The following is a 23,120-nucleotide window of genomic DNA, read 5'->3' as shown; positions in this document are numbered from 1 at the left end:
CTATCCACTTAGCCAAACCAGCTAGGGCTGGGGTTTTTTGGGTGTTTTCTTTTGAGCCAGCCTCTCTAAAGTATAATTTAGCCACCTACAGTGTTTTAATTGTGCACACTCTTTCACCTAAGAAATCATCACGTAAGTATATTTAGGTACAAAAATGATCTACTCAACATGACTTAAAATGTTTCAAAAAGCAAAGCAGTCTTTATACAGAAGAGAGGGTTTCTGAAAATCAGTAATATATCTATTAAGGAGAGTGTTATGCAGTGATTTAAAATGATGGTAGAAAGTCTTAATGCATCATGTTAATATGTCATTTTTATTATTAATTGAAATGTAAACAAGTGCAGGTTATTTTTAATCATATTTGCTTTTAAGCAAAACTTAAATATTTTTAAATGCTATCCAGTGCTATGACAATGACTGAACTAAACTGGTCTACCCTCCATGAAAACAAGTTAGCCATAAATAAAGCATTGCCCACTTTTTGATAAATCACTGAGCTATACACTTAAGATTTCTGCACTTTTCTTTACATATGTTGTAATTCAAAAAAGAAAAATAACAGTCCTCTCCTTCTCTCCTCCCAACCTACAAATGATAAAGGTGCCATTGGTGGAAGACTTACAGACTTTATGAATCTGGGGACAGGTCTGCAGTACAACATTAAGGAAAAAGGCCCTGGTCAGGTAGCTCATTTGGTTAGAGTGTCATCCCCATACACCAAGGTCACAGGCTGAATCCTAGGTCAGGGCACATACAAGAATCAACCAATGATTGCATACATAAGTAGAACAACAAATTGATGTTTCTCTCTCTCAAAGCAATAAAAAAATTAAGTAAAGGAAATAAAGAAAGCTGCATTCTGATTATTGTAGGGTGAGACCAAAGGGGGGAGGGAGGACCCCCTGTAATTGTAGAGTTACATATCTTCCCATGAACAAAGAGAACAAATATGCAAAGAAAGGCAGACAACAAACCATTTACATCTGTTGGGGTGGGAGAGATTATTAAACTTGTCTCTATGCAGATAACTTAATAAAATACTGATATTCCTTAACCAAGCAATTATACTTCTAGGAATTTATTCTACAGACATAATCATGCAAGCCAAAAATTATATGTTCAATGAAATTAGTAAAGTGCTGTCTCTCACACACACACACACACACACACACACACACACACACACACTAAAGCCTAAAGCTCCTCAAACAAGGAACTGGCTATATTAATACAAAAAAATAAATTTACAGCCCAGCTGGCGTGGCTCAGTAGCTGTGCGTGTACCTATGAGACAGGAGGTCATGGCTCAATTCCCAGTCAGGGTTGCGGGCTCAATCCCCAGTGTGGGGTGTGCAGGAGGCAGCCTATCAATGATTCTCATTATTAATGTTTCTATCTATCTCTCCCTCTCCTTTCCTCTCTGAAATCAATTAAATATATATTTTTTAAAAATTACAAAGCCATATGATAAAATACTACTACATCGCTATAAAATAGTAGGGTTTTATGTGCTGATATGAAAAAATGATCAACGTATATTATTAACTGAAAAAGTTATTAATTAAAAGTAATAAATATATAGTATGGTTCTGTTTGTATTTTTTAAAGCTTTTTTTTCTGAGATAATGGGAAACCAGTAAGGGGTACTTTGGCAAGTGAGACCTGGGATCGAAGGAAACTTTACATGTCTTTTATAACCTTCAGTACAACTGTATTATTTTTAAATCTTTGAACCTTGTTTAAAAATTTTGAATCCTGACATAAAACAGTGATTTGTCAAACTCCTTTTTTATTTAAGCCTTCTAAGATTTGCTTTAAAACTCAAAGTTGGAGAAGGAAAAGTTGAGCTAAAAACAGTTTAATTTAAAAATCTGTTCAAAGTTGACTTGAATGTTTGTTTGTTTGTGTGTGTGTGAAAATTTCCATAGGAGTTAAGATTTTAACTTCTAAGAGCTCTGCTATATAAAACAGATAAATGCAGAGTTATTCTGGGCGAGGTGCAGTCACAACACCACGGTTATTATCATCATCATCACCGTAATAACACAGGGAACCTGCACGATTTGATGGATTCTTCCCTGCCCAACAGGCAGGGAGCAGACAGAGCAGACAGACCAATGTCCCTCTGGGTGGTGATGAGTGGGGAGATTACCAATGGAGTTTTTTTATTTTTTTTTAGTAACCAAAGGAGAACACCCGACAGCAGGGCCACATCATGTGCACGGTCTTCATTTTCTTACCCTTACCCTGCCCTGGATCTAAGACTCTAAGACTGGAATTCTCACTTCTTGAGTAGGGAACCAGGAAAAGAAATAGATTTTTGTCCCCAAAAGAGTAGGCAATCCGCAAGAGAGGCGGCTGTTACCTTCCTCTACGCCACAGAACTCTGAAGGCAGATAAAACTACCTCCACTGGGGGATAAGGAAACTGAGGGTCAGGAAGGCGGATAACTTGCCTAGTGTCAGAGCTACGGAGCAGCGGCACCAGAGTAGAACTCGAGTTTGTATGCGCCAGAGGCAGGGTTCTGTCCACCAAGCTGTCTCCCTTCTCTAATGTGTATCCTCTCCGGTTGGTAGCCAAGTTCCCACTGCGGTGTCCTCAAACCACTGTGCTCACTGTACACATCCAAAGTCAGAAGAGAAACAGCAAAGCAGCTGCCAAGAAGGTATATCACTGTCCAGCACTGTCTCCACTGGAGCTAGGCAGGAGGCACTAAACGTGATTCTCGTGATCCGCGCTGTCGTTCCACGTAATCTGTCCTCCCCCCACAGAAAGCTATCAACACCCGCTCCGGTAAGAGCTTGCCCGTGGCATTGCCAAGAAAAGTTGTCAGCCCACTAACGTGGAACCTCTACATTCGAGTCCATTAGCCTTAGGCCTTTAACACTAAAAATAAAGAGAGGAATTTGTTTCAAGCTAAAAATGGCAGTTGCCAAGTTGATGTCACTATAGCATGGGGACTAAAACATTAGCTTTGCAGTTACCAGACTTCGGTTTATTGCTCAGTTCTGCCACTTAAAATAAATGTGCAGCCTTAGACGATTCAATTCAACTTCATAGACAAAATAGGCATGATAGACAACTTCTCCATAAAGGATTAAATGAGATAACCCTGTGCCTGTAGCCTGACACAGCCATAAGGAGGTGGAAAATAAATGACCGATACTGTACTAGCATTAACACTGGTGTCACTCTTGTGCCACAGAAGTCTTGGAGTCTTAGAAAATACCCTACACGGTCTGAACTCTTGAGTATCTGATGTTAACAACCAACTGGTTGAATCTGGCTCCCTGAACCAACTGAAACGGCCATGAGGTTCAGCCTGGGTCACACACATCTAGATATTCCAGTTCAGCTGTCCTAAAAAATGCTGAGGGTTCGGTCCTAGTTTAAACTGGTTCTTATTTTTTTAAAACCACATACAGGTCTGGCTAACTTCCGAGTTTTATTACGCATACACACTGGACACTGTGGTTCAGTCTGGACTTTTGTTCACAGGTCTACTTACTACAATAGGCTTCTTGAGAGCAGGTAACAAGTCTGTGCTGTTCATCTCTCTATGCCCAGCACCAGGGCAGGCCCTGCGCATAGCAAATGTCAGTAGACAGCCATGGAACTCAGCTGCAGAAACGCCACTGAGGAATCTCACTAGCTTTCAGGTTCAGAGAGCTCATTTTGGCAAAGGGAATGCAATTTCCCCTCCTACAGACATCTGGCAGGTATTTCATTTTTTATTCTGAAATAATGACTAAACAAGTTATACACCAGATATCAATAGTCAAGTTTTCACGAACAAAATGAGGATGGAAAACTCTAGAAATAGTAACATTCCAGTGTCAAATTTCGGAATCAGACAAATCTGGAGCTCAAATGCCAGCCCCATCATTTCACAGCTATGCAAATGTTAACTTGGTCCAATCACACACATCACCTCTGAGGCTCACCTTCCACATTGAAAAATGGGGATGATAAGGCCTACCTCACACAGTTATCACAAAGCTATGTATGTGAAGCACCAAGCTGGTGGTAAGTGATTTTTTTAAAACAGGTGTATTGAGGTAAATGATTTTTATTTTTTATGCCCTTTCTGTTCACATCTACAGCAGAAACTAGAGGGATTGCATTAGGCCTAACAATATCTACATCTTTACTCCTGCTTTTCAGAAAATTCTTTCATTCAGTCATGTAAACAGGCTAACTGGCTAAAGTTAAACTGTCAATAGGTCCAGTGTGACCATTTTAAGGGGGACCCTTTCATGCAACTCAGGAGCACAAGCAAAGTCAACCAGGCTCTCCAGGTGGCCTGTTACTGCTCACCTGGACTTGCTGTGCAATGTCAAGCAAGTCATCTTTGTGATAAACATATAGCACATAAGCAACAGGCATTCTTTGAAAGCTCAAACCCAAATTCCGTCACTACTTTTTAACACAGGTTGGAGACTGGAAATGGAGAGGAAGTACTGGTATTAAAATGATACGTAAAACCAATGAGAAAGAGAAAGGCAGTCTCCCAGGTTCATTAATACATGTTTACTTTTCATTCACAAATGGAACAAAACAGAGTCGTGATGTTCTCATTTCAATCAGGTGAGTACATATTTCATTTTATACACTGAAGAAAATAAAAACCTAACGAAATCCCCTCTACACCTGGAAAGACAATATTTGCTCCATTCACATTTTAGTGAGTATCGATCATTCCATATTTCACCTTATCTCAAAGTCCAATCAAGGTAAAGTTTCCATTTTTTCTCTTAAATGATTTTCACTGGGAGAGATGAGTCAAAGACAAACTTTTAACACATTTCAGTTTCCATTTCAACAAGGTAGGAACCCATACTTCCTCCCACTCAGCCCACCTTGTGAATTCCCAACACTGTTCAAAATATACTGAGTGATGCCTTTCCGTTCATTGGTCAATTACTTTTAACTGAGTGCAAAAACAGTTTCTGCACTTCCAAACCTCACAACTACAATTCTCCCCCTTCTTAAATTTCTACCCCTACTAAAAAGCAATTGTAACATTCAAGTAATAAGCATTTTTCAGGGAAAAAAAACAGAGACAAAGATGTACACTATTACTCTAATGCGAATATCCATTATTTAGCACCAAGGAAGAGCACATGCCCTAACGCCGGCCACTTCAAGAACATTTTTGTTCAAGTGACATCGCATGCAGAGAAGCTGCTGTTCCACAGATAAATATTCATTACCACGCAGCCTCAGTGAAACACCCAGTCCCTGGACCCTACGAGTTATAGCCCACCTTTTTATATAGACTCTAAGACAACTGGATCTTATATTGAATCCACTCTCTAGTTAATGTGTTAGTGAAATTGCGGTACCATTTTCTACAAAAAGCAATTTGAATCAATAACCACACAAATGCTAATCAGAATGTTTGCCAACAAGTAAATAAAATGCACAATCCCAATATGAAGGAAGTGTTCCTCCTTCCTGGCTCCCCAGTTCCATTTAAAGACCGAACATGAATAGAAAGATAACCTTGAGAACAGTCAAGTCACCCCTGCCATTAATCATATCCCTCTAGCTCACTTGCGGATTTTACTATTTCCCTGAAACAGGGCAGTCTCACCAGGATGCCAGGAATTTAATAATGCGTTTTAAAGATATATCAAACTGTCTGGAATATGCAGTGATGAAAAGGGAATACTGCCATTGAAACCATACTTAATTAAACACATGCTTTCTCCAACCAGAGCTTCCCCAGGGAAGCCACAGTGTCTTCTGCCTGGCACTCTGAGAATCGGTCCCAATAGTGAGCTCAGTCAGGCTGCACTCCTGCAAACAGTTTTGTTTTCCTGAGCAACCCCTCCCCGCTCCCCCCAAAAGTTTGACTTTTATCTGTGGAATTCTCTGCCGGCCTCGGCCTGGAACACTGGGTGGACCAGAGGACAGGTGTCAGATCTGGCCTTTGGGAAGTGGCCCACACTGACAGTTGTTGGCAGCATAAAGCTGTGATCTTTGTAAACTTCAATTTGAGGCTTTCCACCATTGGTGATTCTCTCCCCCACTCCTTTTTTGAAGGAGGGAAAGAAAGCAAGCCAAAAGGATGCGTTTCAAAATAGAAAAACCACCATTTTAATTATAAAACCCTCCCGATTGAACAAAGAGCTGTTAAAAGTAGCCAAATGGAAAATGTCAGGGTTTTTTGGGCACATGCACGACTGTTAAACATGAGAATCACAACTTCAAGGGACGGGGTAAGAATTAAAAGCAGGAGCAGAAAAAGAGGAGCAGAACAGGGCCCAGCCCAAGACCCATTCGCTCAGAAGGGCCCCTCTTGGTCCTAACTCCTCCATGCGGGGCACCCAGGCTGGAGGAAAGCAGAGGGTTACACAGAACATTTAGCAGACTTAACATTGGCTTAAACACACTACTGCAAGTTTCAACAAATGTTCATGGCATACGTAAAAACACATTTACAACAAGAAAGAAGAGAGGCACCTGGAGACATCTGACACTGGGCATGCTCTGCAGGCAACTCAGTGCGCACATGCTCTCTACCAGGTTGGCGCAGCCTAGCCACAAAGACCTTGGCACAGAACACTGCAGGATGACAAAAAGGAAGGAAGAGAAGAAGCAGTTAGAGGCCGCAACAAATCACTCCTTCACACAGGCAACTTGAATGTTAGTTGGGCAGGGGGGTGCACCCGTGGCAGTTTGGAGGTCAGGGATGGTGGTGACAGGCAACTTACTGAAACCTTGGGAGAGGGCCCACTTTCTGTCCTATTAAAAGGTTGCTGCTGCCAACCACTAATCCTCTAGATACGGTTGAATCAAGAGGGAGAGAGAATGATTAAATGAAAACCCATTAAAGGGAGCTGTGAACGTTTGAATGCAAAACGAGATTAGTGGTGAGATTATGACTACAACTTCATAAAAGTAAGCTTATGTCACATAATTATAATTGCCATCAATACGTCACCTACTATGTGCCAGGCACTTTCAATGTGTTCTCTAATTCCCACACCACAGTGTAAGGAAACTGAGGCTCAGAGAGGTTAGTTAAGTCATTTGCCAGGGCACACAGCAGAGGGGAGAGCCAGAATTTCAAACCTTGGTTTGTCTGTTATTAAAACCCACATTCATTCCACAAGACTGGTGCCTCTTTTGTAAAAACTTTGATCACCTGAATTTTTATCATGTGGTTAGTTATGCACTTCCCTAAATAAAATCATAGGAAACCTAGAGACATTAAGCAATAGGAACAAGAAAGATGAGTGATAGGTTGCTAGAGACAGGCAATTAAAAAGAGCTGATTAAAAACACATCTGATTTTTAGTATCATACACACTTTGCCTTCCCAAAGAAAAAACTTGGGAATATCATGATTTTCACCTTGAGCTTTGTTTGCAAAGCTCATTGGACATGAGCAAGAATTAAAAGCTTATTCATTTACCTATTCCATTCTCTTTGAAAAGCTTGCTGGGTTTTCAGGGAATTAAGAAAAAATGTAAAATATAAAAATAAACATGCATTATGGTTAGTATTTTAAAACCATTAGATTACTTATGGTATTCATAAGTGCTTTTTCAGATCTAACGTCAATTAATTTACTATGGCAAAATCAATAATCATGCAAAAAAAATTTGAAGGTGGGTATTTGGGTTTAAGTAAAATACTCCAGAAGTCTTAGACCCGACCTCAAACTGTTTATCCTAGCTATAATTAGGAGCGTCAAACAGCTTCATGTATATAAACAAGTCCAGGTTTCTACTTGTTATTCCAGCATAATTTTCACACTTTTTGCTCTGGTTTGGTAGAAAAATTCTATGGTTACCCCAAAAGTAACATAAACAAAGACTGTTACACACCTGGCTCCTATCCGGCATCTGCCGCTTATTAGTGACATCTCACCCGTAGTGTAACTAGAATATTGCGATTATTTTGAAAAGGCAGTTGAAAAATACAAAACCAAGGAATCAAATGGAATTTTTTTTAAAAATTAAGCAGCTTTTTTTGGTAACAATGAAAATGCCATACATTTCCAATGTGTGCCTTTATTCCAAAGCTTACCATAGCCAATATATTACAAGTGTATCACTGATACTCCAGGCAGACATATTCTGTCACCCCAACACTTCCATAGAGTGCCACAAAAGATGCTGCATAAATGCTTGTATAATGAAAACAGCTGCCATTTATCAAGCTCTGTAACATGCTAGACAGCTGACGTAGTAAACGCTCACAAACCCTTGTAAGACAGGTATTAGGCACTTTACAGAAGAGGAAACTGAGGGTCAGAAGGGCTTGATTTGTTGAAGTAGCAACGTGTCCAAGTGCAAGAGAACAGGCGCTAACTGATGGCAGAATTAGGACTGCAAATTAATCCTGTCTCACTCTAAGCAAACGTGTTTTCTTCCCACTACAACCAACTGTATTCAGAGACATGTAGCAAATGCTTATTAAACGAATACTTACATCAGCACAATCAGAAGTAAATGGGCAGAGAAAAGGCCCCGAACAACACATAGCTATACACAGATTATACAGATTACTCAATTTAAATAAACTCCCAACATCCTCATAGTTCAATTTAAATGGGGGGAGGGGGAGATTCTTTGCAGGTATCCAAATCATAGAACAGGGGTGGGCAACCCCTGGCACGCGTGCCAAACATGGCACGCCAGTAACTTTTGCTGGCACGCGAAACCCTCTCTTATAATCTTCCATTTACAATTTTTTTCTTAATATCGACTTTTTTATTTTTCAGATAAATTCAGTGTAGGTGCATCTTAGATAAATAAATAATTTTACATAATAAGTTATCTTAAAGACCATAGACATGGATTGACTAGAGAGGGGAAGAGCAATTTCTATGCCTCTGCCTTAACTCTCCCTGCCTTCCTAGAGCCGACCAGTGTTTTGGTTTCATCCACATACGCTTGTGAATCTTTGTTCTCAGTGATGAATTTTGTTAAGTCTCGTAATAGGAGTAGCCTGACAGATGAAAGTAGTAGCTCGTGCATATCTCTGAAGGTCACGAAATATAAACCTGATGTAAAATCTCTGTCATCAGTGATGCAGCAGCAAAAGTCCCACTGATAATATCAAACGGAGTCATAAAGTTTTCTGTCGGACTATCAGTGTACATGTATACATTAAAAAATAAATGTATTTTTCATCATCATATACTGTGTTTTTGTCGCTCAAATGAATTTTATTATTTCTTCAAGGTTCTTCACATATGTACACCTTAAGAGATATCAAGTAGGCGTAACATGTTCTCAAAAAATTAGGGTTGGCACGCAGAAGAATTTTGAGACAGAGATTTTGCTGGTTTTGGCACGCACTCACAAAAAGGTTGCCCACCCTGTCATAGAAGCATTTGGATCTCAGAATAGAGTTTAAGGATTATACATGCATTCAGCAACTAATTCCAAGTTAACATCAAAGTCACCTACAAATCAATGTTCATTTATTCAGTAAGAACAGTCAGGTTCCCTCTGCAAGGTTTACTATAGCTGCCTCGGCCCTTGTGGGGTAGCTCAGTTGGCTAGAGCATCATCCAGATATACCAAGGTTATGGGTTTGATCCCCAGTCGGGGCACATACAAGAATCAACCAGTGAATGCATGGACAGGTGGAACAACAAAATTGATGTTTCTCTCCCCCCACCACATTCTCTCTCTCTCTCTCTCAAATTAATAAATACAAATTTTAAAAAATGTTTGCCTCAAAGGTTAAAAACCATGAAGGCATAAGATACTGTACCCTGATTAGATTCTGCTAATAACTTGGGATCCAAAACTTAAAAAAAAAAAGTAGATAAATTTTCACATTCAATAAATCAAAGAATCATAAACTATGAAAACAGGAAGACTATTTAGTCCAAATCCACCCCTGATATTAGAAGTGAAGACACTAAAGTGCAAAGAAAAATAATACTCTTCCCAAGGTTTTCTAACCATCTAATGATCTAATCAATGCGCACAAAAATATGGAAAGCAATTAATATAAAGAAAATTTTGAGACTTAAGAAAGTCCTAAGAATTTAATTTCAAAACATTAACTGTTATAACCAAGGCGTTGACGGCTACTTCACTGAGGTAGACGCTGTGACCTGTGGGCACCTGGGCTGCAGTCTCCCTCCAGCAGGGCTATGTGGGTGCTGCTGAACACCAAGTTCTCGTCTCCTCAAGTCCAGACACTGGGTCTGAGTCTCTCTCTCTCTCTCTCTCTCTCTCTCTCTCTCTCTCTCCCCAATCCTACCTATCTTTGCTTGCTTCCTCTCCTCTCTCTTCCCTTTAGTGTTAAATAAAAATTTCTTCCAAAAAAACATATACTAACTGCTTATTACAAGGGTTTTTTAAAGCTTGGTATTAAACTTCAGGAAAAAAATGTAAAGGACGCTTTGAGGGTCTCATTTCCAAGAATTTATCTTTCTGTTATCCATGGGAAATACTGTGGGATGGAGAGGTGCCAGTATTTATAAAAAGTATTAGAACTGCCCTACTTCCACACTCCATTACCTCGCAGCTGAGTGACCGACCACAGTGCTGAAAATAGTCTTTTCAATAGAAAAGGCCACTCTCCCACCTTTTAATAAGGAAGGCCATATTCCTAGTCTGAACAAGAGTTCTCTTAGGTCTAATAACCCAACAGAACGTTGATTTAATTTGAAAATAAAGGATAAAAATAAAAGTTCCCCATTTATCAACCTAAGAGCATTAAAATGCAACAAGGACCACAGCAGTAATTGATTCTTGAAGCTTCTAATTTTAGAGGCCTAGTTGGAAACCCATGCTGACTACTGCAGAATAACTATTATCCATCATTCTTTAATTGAATAATGTAAAGACTTCTTCATAATGGCTATATTCACAATGTATACTATTGTCTCTTTCTTTCAAAGCTAATTTTTAAAGTAGTCTATATTTAAACTTCTAGAACACTATCTCATTGTTAAATATGTTTGAAGAACTTACCCTGATACCTTGGGTGTGTCCCAATTTTAACAAATACTTATTGACCTACTTATTAAGCTAATAACAACACAAACTAAGCCTCTTTCAAGACTTCAGCCTCAAGCTCAAGAGAAACCCAGGGAGATCACAATGGACATACTTAAGGGAGGCCTTTCATGGGTAGAGCCCCTAAGAAATGTTTGTTATAATTTCACATTTAGCCCTAGCTGGTTTGGCTCAGTGGATAGAGCGTCAGCCTGTGGACTGAAGGGTCCCGGGTTCGATTCCAATCAAGAGTACATGCCTGGGTTGCAGACTTGATCCCCAATAAGGGGAGTGCATGAGGTTGCCAATCAATGATTCTCTCTCATCATTGATGTTTCTATCTCTCTATGCCTCTCCCTTCCTCTCTGAAATCAATAAAAATATATTTAAATAATAATAGTAATAATAATTTCACATTTAGCTACTTGTAATGACCAGTATTCTGTCTTAGGATTGTTCCTAGATAACAGGAAACGATTCACATAGGGTCCTAACATTAGCAAACATCCAATTACACAGACTATATTTATCGGTTCTACAGTCAAGGACTATCACATTAGTTAAGGAAACTAGTAGTTTATTAATGTTGTCATATCTACTATATAACTAAAACCGGGGCCACACTGCTGAGAAACACTCTAAGTCAGTATGGACAAGAAGAATAACTTTTGGCATTTTTCGGAAGCAAAAGGTCACTAAAGAGGTAGGAGAGGAATGCCCTAGGTTCTCTTCATATTGCCATAGGAACCACAAATCCAAAGGAAAATGTGGTTGCAGGCACCTTGTCTTCTGATTGGCTGGCTTGAAAAAGAACTCAAAAAAGCTAATGCTGGTCTGTTTCTAGATGGATTGTTTTGAATATTCTGCCCTGATTGCTCCTCAAAGAGGCAATTCTTTTAAAAGCTAACCAAAGAGGTATTTTATGTTACTTGTCTCTCTAATATCACTCTTGATTTAGAAATGTCTTATTGTAGGTTTTCTACAAACCCCATGAATTTTTTTCTTTAAACCACTTCCCACAGAATCAGTACCAGCCTCTTCTTCCTCTTCTCATCGTGCCTGAGATAACCAAGTTGAATGGTTTAATACTATTCCATTCAACAAAACATTTATCTGATCCTAACATCTATCTGTAGACAGAAAAGCAAATAAGACATTCTCTCCATTCTCTCTCCTGCCCAGCTCAGAGGAGGAAATCTTGAGAATGTGCAGTGTAAATACAGAGAGAGAGAGAGACAGAGAGAGAGAGAGAGAGAGAGAGACAGAGAGAGAGAGAGAGAGAGAGAGAGAGACAGAGAGAGAGAGGCTTGCATGCAGATAGACTTAGCCCACCCTTATAGGATAGGATGTCTGAACTATGAGTAGGAGGCAGCCAGGGGAAAAAGAGAGAAAGACATTCCAGGCGGAATAAACAGCATAAACAACGCCAAAGAGCTAAGAAGTGGAATCCTGTTCAAGGATGTGCAAAGAATTTAGCATTACTAAGGTATTTAAATGTGAGATGAGGAAAAGTTTAGAGAGAGACAGAGAAAGAAGCCAAATCACAGAGGTCTCTCCTGTACCAACCATTCTATCGAACTTGGGCTTCATCCTGCAGGGCAACAGCTCTTACAATGTACGCTATTGCTCACTGGTAAACAGCCAATCCTTCCCTGGTGTGCGGTCAATATTTTATCAACGTGCACAAGACTTTCATTCCTGAACTCAGCATACACACCGTTCCAACAATAGCTGTCAGAGGGAGAGAAGGCCATGCAACACTCCGGCAAGGGTGGAGGTGAGGTTTTCTGACTAAGAGGAAGGGAGTAAAGCTTACCATCAAGCCAAACCGTGACAATTCAAGCCAGCACCAAAGAAAGACCTATGCTTCCCAGGACATGTGGGCAAACCTGCCACATGCAAGAATAGAGAGAAAAGAAGTCTGATCAACAGCAATCCAACGATGACGAGAGGAAGGAAGCAGTACAATAACCATGTATGTTTTTATAATGTCGTGAAATAAAGTGTTTTCAATCTTTTAATTCCTTCAAATGAGACATCAAAAACTTTTCAGTTTAAACCACTGCTAGAGGCAATGAGGAGACAACTATTAAACTGTGTGAAGCAGAGGAATGACCCTTGGCAGCTGGAGGGAAGCACGTTAAAGAGGTCAGTCTCTCAGAGAAACTGCAAAACAGTCCCTCGTTTTTGTTTTACAATTAATTTCTCTTAGCGGGGCTTCAGAGAGCAGACCTGCGCGCCAGCGCTCACCTCTGGAAGCACATGCCTAAAGCCCATTTTTACACTCAGCCTAGGTTCTGTTTTCCAATAACACTTCCAGCAAAAAACACCATGATCGTGAAATGGGGGCCACTGAATACAGAGGGGGTGACATGAAAGGTCCATTTTATGGCAACCACTGGGCTTACACCCTCTGCACTGGGAATCTCTATCCAGGAGTGGGGATTTGGTGCTGAAGAATCACACAGTAGGTGGGCTCAAGGAGATTATATAAAGGCAGCTCTCTAATCCTAGGTGTGAAAGCGACAGAACATCTATTTTCTTTCTACGGGAGGCTGTCCTCAGCTCAAAGCAAATAAAGCATTCAAGTTAATCCAAATCAGGGATTGTCCTACTGTGTGGGAATTCTCAGACTTGCTTTTCAAGAAGTAGCAAGTGGTACTGAAAATAGGGCCACAAAACTCTAAAAAGATTCAGAACGTAGGCTTCTGCTGTTTAAATGCTTGATGGTAACCTGTAAGAAAGCAAACTCTCACCAAAATCACTATTTTGTTTTTTAAAACTAAAAGATTCATAATACAGTAATCAGGTTGTAAAATAAAAGTCAATTCACAATTTAAAGGCATTTTTCCAAAGCCCTTTAAAGAACTGAATAGTGGCCTCCTGCCTTAATTTATAAATGACTTTCTTTTCCTTATAATGGTATTTTATTGTAACAGTATTTGAGAGTAACCATGTGACATAAATTAAGAAAGGAACTATGCTTTAATTCTTAGCAACTGTACTATAGGACTAAGTTACAGATAATGTGGGAAGCCGCCTATTGTCTCCTCTAGCAGAGAGGTGTGGACAAGGAGCCCGGAAGGAATGCTGGTGACCCTTGAGCCCTGGCAAAGGTCAGGGCTGTGCACCCACTGTTTAGTCCAGACAATGGTGGCTGAAGCAACTTCCCCATCTATTATCATGTAAATCCTTTCTGATAAGATAGTCTGCCCGTTACTGGAACTTGCCTGCCTAAGGGCTATGGGTGGATCCCAAACTGAATAAAATGACGGTGAGGCCTGAGCACAAGCGGAGTCCATCCTCTTGGGCTCTGGCCTGGCCCCCCAATTTCCAAATTATCTCGTCTCGTCTCTTTCATTTGTGTGCGGCCCCTCTTCCAGATCCTGAACCCTGAACCACGCGGGTTGTGGGGAAACACATACACATTTACACATCTGGCGCCCACCCAGGGACGCCACATACAGATAATACAACACGGGGTGTTTTCAGGCTAGAATGTATGTTAAAGGAAGAAAGGGCATGGGGAGAAGCAGGCAGTGGAAGGAGGAGGGGAAAAAGGGGAAAAATGGGGAAAACTGAAGTTTACTATCTATCAAGTTTTAGAGATTCAAACACAGCCAGACAGAAATTCTGAACTCAAAGACAGAGCCCAAACTTTCATTAAACCCTACAATTAAAAAACAAAACTTTTAATTCCAATTATCTTATCTGGGATGATTATCTAAGATAAAATTCCAGAACCCAAAAGTTAACAAAATTAAAATGGATCTTTGGAGTTATCTTTGGTAAAGGATGAAGGGTAATTTTTCTTTTTAAATTTTTATTCATCCATATTATCTGATTTTTCTCAAATGAACATCTGTTACTTATGGTTAATATTTTAATACTACCTTGTGTGATTTTAAGTGATGCTTTATATAACTAATTATATAAATACCTGTAGTTTAAAGGTGTTAAAACGCTGGATGCTAGAAAATTATTTTACCTAGTAACTCTCAGAAACAGCAGTGAAGATCAAAATAATAATAGCTTGTTCCTGAGTAATTCCAAAGAGGTTAAAAAAAAAATCCTTGTCCATTTCAGCATCACCACCCATGAATCAAAAATGTCACCAGGTTTTTCAGAACTCCAGAGAAGTGGGAGAGAGGGAGGATTTAGAGGTATGGGGGAGAAGCAGAATCTCTATTCTAAGCACCACCACAGAGAACAGAATGTAACAAAATAATCTACTTCTGGCATAGACACAAGGATCCTCAGTTGTACTAGGACCAACCTCAGGGTCAGTTGCCAAGAAGGAACAGATTCCCCCAGCAAACCCCGGGTTAGATCGGTCTGAACCCAATTCCAATGGGATTTATCCAAGATCCACAAATCCTGAGACTGGAGAGAATTAAACAACAGTTCAATTAAGTACATCTGAGCCTTTGTCAGCTAACATCTGTGGCCCAATTAGGACTGCTGTTCAGGACTGGGGGAGACCACCACCTAACTGTAAGTTTAACCTCATTTTCAATGAAAACGGTAAACCTAAATGAAAATTTTCAAAAGAGCATAAACTGGAACGGGGTGCAAATCGATATTTTCAGAGTGCCTACTAGGTGCCTGACACTGGACAGCTATCGTGACCTCAGGAACGCTCAAACCATGTCTGGCCAGACAGGTACCTTAATTTCACAAAGGAAGAAACTGAGGACCAATTAACTTGCAGAGGTCAAAAGCAGCAGATTTGCAATTCTGACTCCAAATCCCTACATTCTTCCCTGAACTACACTGCCTGTCACTTCCTTCGCTTGACATTAAACTCCCCAAAGCAGTAATTTCCTCTGTTTACTTTCAAATTTTATGTACTAGTCACTCATCTATACTGCAGATTGAAGTGTAATTGGTACAACCTCTTGCATGCATCCTCTCAAAACATATTCAAGACTTGAAAAACTGGCACTTCATTTGCCTCAGCAATTTCATGTGTAGAAAAGTGTATTAAGGAAAAAAAATAGATACAAAAATATAGCTAAAACATTTATCACTGTCATACTAGAAAGGAAAAACTGCCCAAAAATAGGGGCTGGTTAAGTAAATCCCAGATTATCCAGAAGACAGAATATTATGTGTCCACCAAATAAAAATCATGGTTGTAGGATCAGTACATTTACTAACCCAGAGGAAGTTTGCAATATATAGAAAGAAAGTTACAATGTACTGGAATAGTTCAAGAAACATTAAATGAAATAAAAGCTACAAACCAGGACTTATACTATAACCCCATTTTATTTATTAAAAAACACATACGAAATATCTAGAATTAAATACAGGTGATTTTTTTATTGATTCTTTTGTGTACCATATTTTTTCATATGCAGCCAGTACACAATTGGCAATATACTACTGAAGTTTCTCAATCCTCTCTTCTCCAGGCCACCTCCACAGTAGCTGGCATTTCCACACTGTTACTCGGGGGTCTGGTCATAGCACTTTGCCCCTGGATTCTAGGCTGTTCTTCAAAGTTGTTCAAAATCTGGTTGCACTCTGAAGTGACAAAGACACTGCCCAAATTCATTTCAATGCCTGTGGCTTCTAGATAGCTAACTGACAGTACCTAGCCAGAAAGCTCTTAAGCAATGGTGTTCTGCCTCATGAGGCTACAACTTCTAAATATCTGACAATCCATATGCCATATTGCATTGCACCTGAGAGAACTTCCAGGAGGCAACTAAAAACTCACCTTGTTTTTCAGGCATGATCTGAGAACGAAGAGACACCTGCTCTCATTATCCATCCAGGGCTCCTGGCCCTCTCTGAGGTAGTAGGACTTCCCTTTCCTTACCATTCCAGCACAGGTGCTCACTGCAAACCTTCCTAGTCCTCTTACCCAGTCTCACCAGCCAAAAACCTGTAGGCAGAATTTCTGCAAGTGTCTGTACAAGAAGATCTCATCCTATATACTAAAAGGGCAATATGCAAATTGACCATAACAGCAGAACGACAGTCACTATGATGTGCACTGACCACCAGGGGGCAGATGCTTAATGTGGGAGCTGCCCCCTGGTGGTCAGTGCACTTCCACAGGAAGAGTGCTGCTCAGCCAGAAGCTGGCTCATGGCTGGCCAGCGTAGCAGCAGTGGCAGGAGCCTCTCCCACCTCCATGGCAGAGCTAAGGATGTCCGACTAATGGCTTAGGCCCAATTCCCCCAGGGGGAGTGGGCCTAAGCCAGTGGTCGGCAAACTCATTAGTCAACAGAGCCAAATATCAACAGTACAACGATTGAAATTTCTTTTGAGAGCCAAATTTTTTAAACTTAAACTATATAGGTAGGTAGTGTTATTAACTTAATTAGGGTACTCCTAAGGCTTAGGAAGAGCCATACTCAAGGGGCCAAAGAACCGCATGTGGCTCGTGAGCCGCAGTTTGCCGACCACGGGCCTAAGCCATTAGTCGGAAATCCTCCGAGAGCTCCCGGGCTGCCAGACAGATGTCTGACTGCCGGAGGGCCTAAGCCAGCAGGTGGACATCCCCCCAAGGGCTCCTGGGCTACCAGAGGGATCCTGGACTGTGAGAGAGCACAGGCGGGCTGAGGGACCGCCCCCCCAGTGGGCCTCTAGTTGCCCTATAATATATTGAGCCAAATCCTTACCCTATTTTCAAGTAAGAGAGTGCATAGTGTACCGTGTTTTAAAAAGAGCATTAGGACATAGTGAAAACATTTTTTTTCTCCAACATAGTGAAAACATTCTCATTTTTTCTAGGAAGAGATATCACTTTCAAGAAGATGACTTCTGGAATATTATTATACTAGAGGCCCGGTGCACAAAATTTGTGCACTCTAGGGGGCGGGGTGGGGGGAGCAGGGAGAGCGGGGGTTCCTCAGCCCAGCTTGTGCCCTCTCACAGTCTGGGAGCCCTTGGGCTGTCAGCTTAGGCTGTCAGTCGGACATCCTTAGCACTGCTTCTAGCTCAGCGGTGCTCCCCCTGTGGGAGCGCACTGACCACCAGGGGGCAGCTCTTGTGTTGAGAGTCTGCCCCCTGGTGGTCAGTGCGCATCATAGCGACCAGTTGTTCCACCGTTTGGTCAATTTGCATATTAGCCTTTTGTTATACAGGATCTATTCTTAATTAGGTTTGACTCAATTAGAGTCGGAGCACATAATCCTATTTTAACTTCATCATTTTAAATGCTTTTTCATTCAAAAGTTTACTGAACATGTCAGTACACTAAATGCTTCAATGGATAACACAAGAATTCCCAAAACCAAATTTTCTGGTATTAAAAATTATTTCAGGAAATAAAGCTATATTGTTTTCTGGTTCACTAAAGGGAGAAAGATGAGTAAGTTCCTGAAAAGTATAAAATATTTTTTAAAATGCAGTGTCACTGTTTTCAAGAGTGTTAAAATGTAAACTCAACTAATGGTATTTTAAAAACCACTTCCAGACTTGCAAAACTTCCATCTCATAACGGTCTCTAATAAGCACCTGTAGAATGAAAGTTGGTCTGGGTAAAAAAATCTTCTTTTATACTAACATTTAAACAAGCCCTCAACTATTTTCTAAACATCGCTCATTTCTCCAATACATATTCATTTTCAGAGACTTAACCAAACCTTTCCCAGAGAAACACATATTCTAAGTTGGTAGAACCTCAATGTTTAAAATTTCACACACGCATACATGCACACGCACGGTGGTGGGGAGAGGGGCGGGCTAGAAAACGGTGGTAACCAAAATTTTGCTTCATTGACTAGGAATAGCATGAAAAAGATAGCTGTCAATGCTAAGATATAAAGGGGCACATTTTATCATCCCTCACTTACACTTATAGTAAACTTTACACTTGTTCTACTTTCTCTTGTAGCCTATTGCTCCTTATCCTAAGCTGACCTTGTTTTCAAATAAGAACCAAGTTGTGGCTCACAATCCGTTGGGCTGAGGACAGATGAATGCGCCTGTCTTCCCGCCAGGGGCTCGGGCTGCCTGAGTAGGGGCCCCGCTGCTAGCTGCACAGCGAGGACGGCTTTGATTCCCTTCACACTGTCTGTCTCCTGCGGACAACTGGTAAGTGGAGTTTTCTCACCGCTTGAAGCCAGAGATTTCATTAAATTCTGGAGCTGAAAGGGACCCTGCCAGGCATTTTGTCCATCTTCTTAAAATGTCTTCCTAGACCAGGTCCTCTACCTCTCTCACATGGTGTTGGTGGGATGTATCCCCTTGAAAGCACCTAATCTCAAAAGCAGACAATTACTGCTAAATACATGCTGCAACCAAGTCAACTATGAGGTTCAGACTACAACCCTCTGGAACTTCCACACAAAGGAAGTAATGAAGTCATACTGTAAAGGCCCAATATTCACTTAAGAGGGAGGGGGGAAGGATGGGAGAAGGGAGGGAGAGAGGGAAGGAGAAAACAAAAGAAAGATTAGCAGTGTCAGCTCCTTCAAAAGGACAGTGAAAGCATTAGTGAGAACCGCATAGATTAAATCTGGTTTAGAGTTAGAAAGAAAGTTTGCTTTTTGATCTGAAAGGAGTTTCTAATACCAAAGCTTAATTTTCAGGATCAAATCATTTTAAAATTAAGAGAGGATATTGAAAAATAGTACCAAGAGTTTAAAGAGTGAATGTATTCATTTTACAATCACATACAAACTTCTGATACAAGATGGTAATTCTCATTTGCCCGCCCAAATGTATTCCCTCACTTAACTGGGCAACAGTTGGCATACACTGTGCCAGGTGCTGAGAACATGCTGTGAACTAAACATGACATGACAGACATGATCTTTGTCCCCACGGAGATTACCTTCTAATAAGGGAACTGCCTGTTCAGTGAGGAATTATGCCATACGTGTATCAATTATAATGATGTTAACAGCGTAAAGAAAACGAACTCCGTGCTGTAAGAACATGACAAAGGAATCTAGCCTGTAGGGGGACTCAGGGACCCCAGACACAACCTCTGAGGAATTCATGCTTGAGCGAACCTCTGAAGGACATGCAGAGGTTAACAGGCAAGAAAGGAGGAAAGGGTGAAGCCACCCTGGTAACGAATAATGATAATGCTTGTTAGGTCAAGACAGTGTCTGGTGCCCTGGAGGAGGGGAGGGGGGAGGGTCACTGAGAATGAAGAACAAAAAACTAGGTGAAAAGAGCAAAACCAGACAAGACTCAGGAAGAAAATAGAGGTGTCAAGGTTGGGGTTTCTAACTGGTGCAACTAAAATCATCAAAGACATATCAAAATACAAGGCCACCTATGCTGGCACTGGAAACCGGACAAGGGTGCCCTCCGGGACTGGAAATAGGGTTCGCTGCAAGTGAACAAAAGAAAGCCTACCTAAGAAGTGGCAGGAGTTCCCAGCAGAGCCTCACCTCCCAGCTCAAGCAACAAAGGCCAGTAGGAGGGAGTGTCCTTGAAGCAGCCAGCCAGGCCAACCGTGACTGAAGTGCTTCCTCAGGGCCTCGGAGCCAGGGCCCGGCCAGCGCAGGGCTGAAGCTGGTCGGGGGTGTGTGCTGAGCACAGCAGATCCTTGTGCAGCTGCCACTAACAGGAATGGCCACCTCCATCGCTAAAGGGCGGCCCTGGGCCAGCCACAACGAACTCAGAAGCTCCTCACCCTGGGGACTTCCTTCCACCTCGCTCCCCAAAGGCACCTGGATCTAGAATCAGCAGAGTAGGACCACAGCTGATCTAAACATTTCCCTTTTTCACAAAAGAAATACAAATAACCACAAACATAAGAGAACTATGCCAAATAACACTAGCAATTAAACAAATTTTAATCTGTTTAGCCAAATTGGGATTTTAAATATTAATACCCTAAATTGGCAGAAAAATGAAGAAAACAGTACTTTCATAGAGAAAATATGGTCTGTCATGTCATGTTCATACAGGTAATAGAAAGTGGGTAAAAGCTTTGGCTATATAAAATACTAATGCTCACCCTAGCCAGTTTGGCTCAATGGATAGAGCGTTGGCCTGTGGACTGAAGGGTCCCAGGTTCGATTCCGGTAAAGGGCACATGCCTGGGTTGCAGGCTCAATCCACAGTAGGGGCATGCAGGAGGCAGCCAATCAATGATTCTCTCTCATCAATGATGTTTCTATCTCTCTCTCCCTCTCCCTTCCTCTCTAAAATCAATAAAAAACAAAAAACATGAAATACACATGCTCTTAAAAATGTCTACACCTTTCAAACCAACAAGTCCACATCTTAGAACTAACCCCAAGGATGCTTTTAAAGATAAAATTACAAGAAAGAGAAACCTAGCTTTAAGTTGCTATAATTTACAGATAACTTAAATGTCTAATAAAGGAGTTTAACTAGTTAGCCATCTGCACATTCATATATATTAGGCATCCCTTCAAAATATTATAAAGAAATATATAATGATTCAGAAAGATGCTACAAATATTGGTGAGTTTTAAAAGCAGTTTGCAAAACAATTTTAGGTGTAAAAAACATTTTAAATATACATGAAAGAAAAATATGTAAATGAAAGAGAAGTACACCAAATATTAAGTCATTAGGAGAACCTTTTATTCTTTTTTCTTACTTACATTATTTTTAGTTTTTCTATAGTAAACATGGATTACTTCTGTAAAAAGAAAATACAAATTTCTTATTCAACAATTTTCAACAATGTTCTAACGTATGTGTAAGTAGTAGCGGTAGACTAACTAGACAACCATATGGGGGAAAGAATCTTGAGCCTAGTACTATTATTTACACATTCCTTAAAAACTGTTGAAAACAGGGTATCTTCAACACCTTAGGGTAAGCAACAAATTTTTAATAGGACACAAAAAACAATAACTATAAAATATTGATTAATTAGACTTCATTAGTATGAAGACCATCTGTCTATCAAAAGACAGTATCTAGACAATGAAAACCAATATGTGTATCTGACAAAGAACGCATTTCCAGATTATTATAAAGAACTCCCACAAATCAGTAAGAAAAAGACAACTCTATTTTTTTTCAAAGGAGCAAAAAATTTGGCAGACACGTCTCTAAAGACAATATCTAAATGGCCAATAGGCACATGAAAAAAATGCTCATCATTAGTCATCAGGGAAACTAGAATAAGATACTACCTCACACCTATCCGAATGGCTAAGATTGAATGACAGTGCCAAGTGCTGATGAGGATGTATAGCAGCTGGAACGGTGATATACTGTGGAAGGAACTATAGGAATGCACAACCACACTGGGAAAAGATCTGGTAGTTTCTTGAAAAGGGAAGCATACATCTACACCATCCCAGCAATTCCCCTCCCAGGTATGAGACAGGCTAATGAGCCAGGACAAGCAGAACAGGGGACTGAGACAGATAGTTAAATGGCCAAGCATCTAGTCAACCACAAAATCCTATCTTCCCTAAACCAAGGACCTTAAGAGAAACGGTTTACACTCCTCCCCAACCAGACGGAAAATAGCTCAAATCACCCTACTCAGGGCGAGAGAGCAGGAATCCAACTAGTGCCATTTGCCAACCACACCCAAGGACAGATGAAGTTAAGGGAATAAATCTCACTTTGGCCTATCAGCATAAAACTGATGAATATTCTATTGAGATCCTCCCCTAAAGGCCTAGCTTTTAAAATCCCTCATAAACTAAGGTCTTCCTGTCCGCTCCTCCTCCAGCACACCTGAGCCTTTCCCTTCCCCCACAGGCACGCATCTCCTAAACTCTAAGGGACCCCCTGAGGCTTGCAACCAGGGAGCAATGGAAGTGGCAGCTTATCCCAGGCTAACCCCCTGACCTGTCCCCAGGACCCCCTTTTCTCTGACTACTTAGTGAGCCAAAGCAGCCCAGCCTAGGCTCACTGCCTACCTAGTCTCTCTCCCTTGTTTCTTCTATCCTAGGTTCTTCCTTGTCTCACTGTCCCACCTTCAATAAACTTCCTCTAAAAATCACCTGCACTTGCATTGTGAAACCTTTCCTGCATGAAGTCAAGAACCCACACACTACCAGCCGGCCCTAGGCAGACCTGTTCAGGGCCAGGTCCCCTTTCCGGTAACAGGTATACCCAAGAGTCTAAACAAAAACTGAACACAGCCCTGGCTGGTGTGGCTCAGTCTGTTGGGCATCATCCTGTGCACCGAAAGGTTGAGAGTTCTATTCCTGGTCAGGGCACATGGCA

General features: G+C 40.9%; 1 protein-coding gene across 7 annotated transcripts in view; it reads right to left on the bottom strand.

Annotated features, from left to right (window-relative positions):
* Positions 1–23,120, bottom strand: part of FBXW11 (F-box and WD repeat domain containing 11) — a 101,208-nt gene that overhangs the window by 55,925 nt on the left and 22,163 nt on the right. For 3 of the 7 annotated variants that reach the window (XM_070414410.1, XM_070414407.1, XM_070414408.1), the window contains one exon: positions 6,472–6,573. The exons of the other annotated variants lie outside the window; for them this stretch is intronic. In XM_070414410.1, the coding sequence (XP_070270511.1) occupies positions 6,472–6,522 (51 nt within the window). In that variant the 5' untranslated portion in view covers positions 6,523–6,573. The remainder of the gene's footprint in view (positions 1–6,471; positions 6,574–23,120) is intronic. 7 annotated transcript variants of the gene reach the window in all.

Source organism: Myotis yumanensis, unplaced genomic scaffold (genome assembly GCF_028538775.1).
Source record: "Myotis yumanensis isolate MYYU_CA2020_CCGP unplaced genomic scaffold, mMyoYum1.0.hap1 SCAF_5, whole genome shotgun sequence".
Classification (NCBI taxonomy): domain Eukaryota; kingdom Metazoa; phylum Chordata; class Mammalia; order Chiroptera; family Vespertilionidae; genus Myotis; species Myotis yumanensis.
Note: the sequence above shows the minus strand (reverse complement) of the source record. Positions and strands in the feature narration are given on the sequence as shown.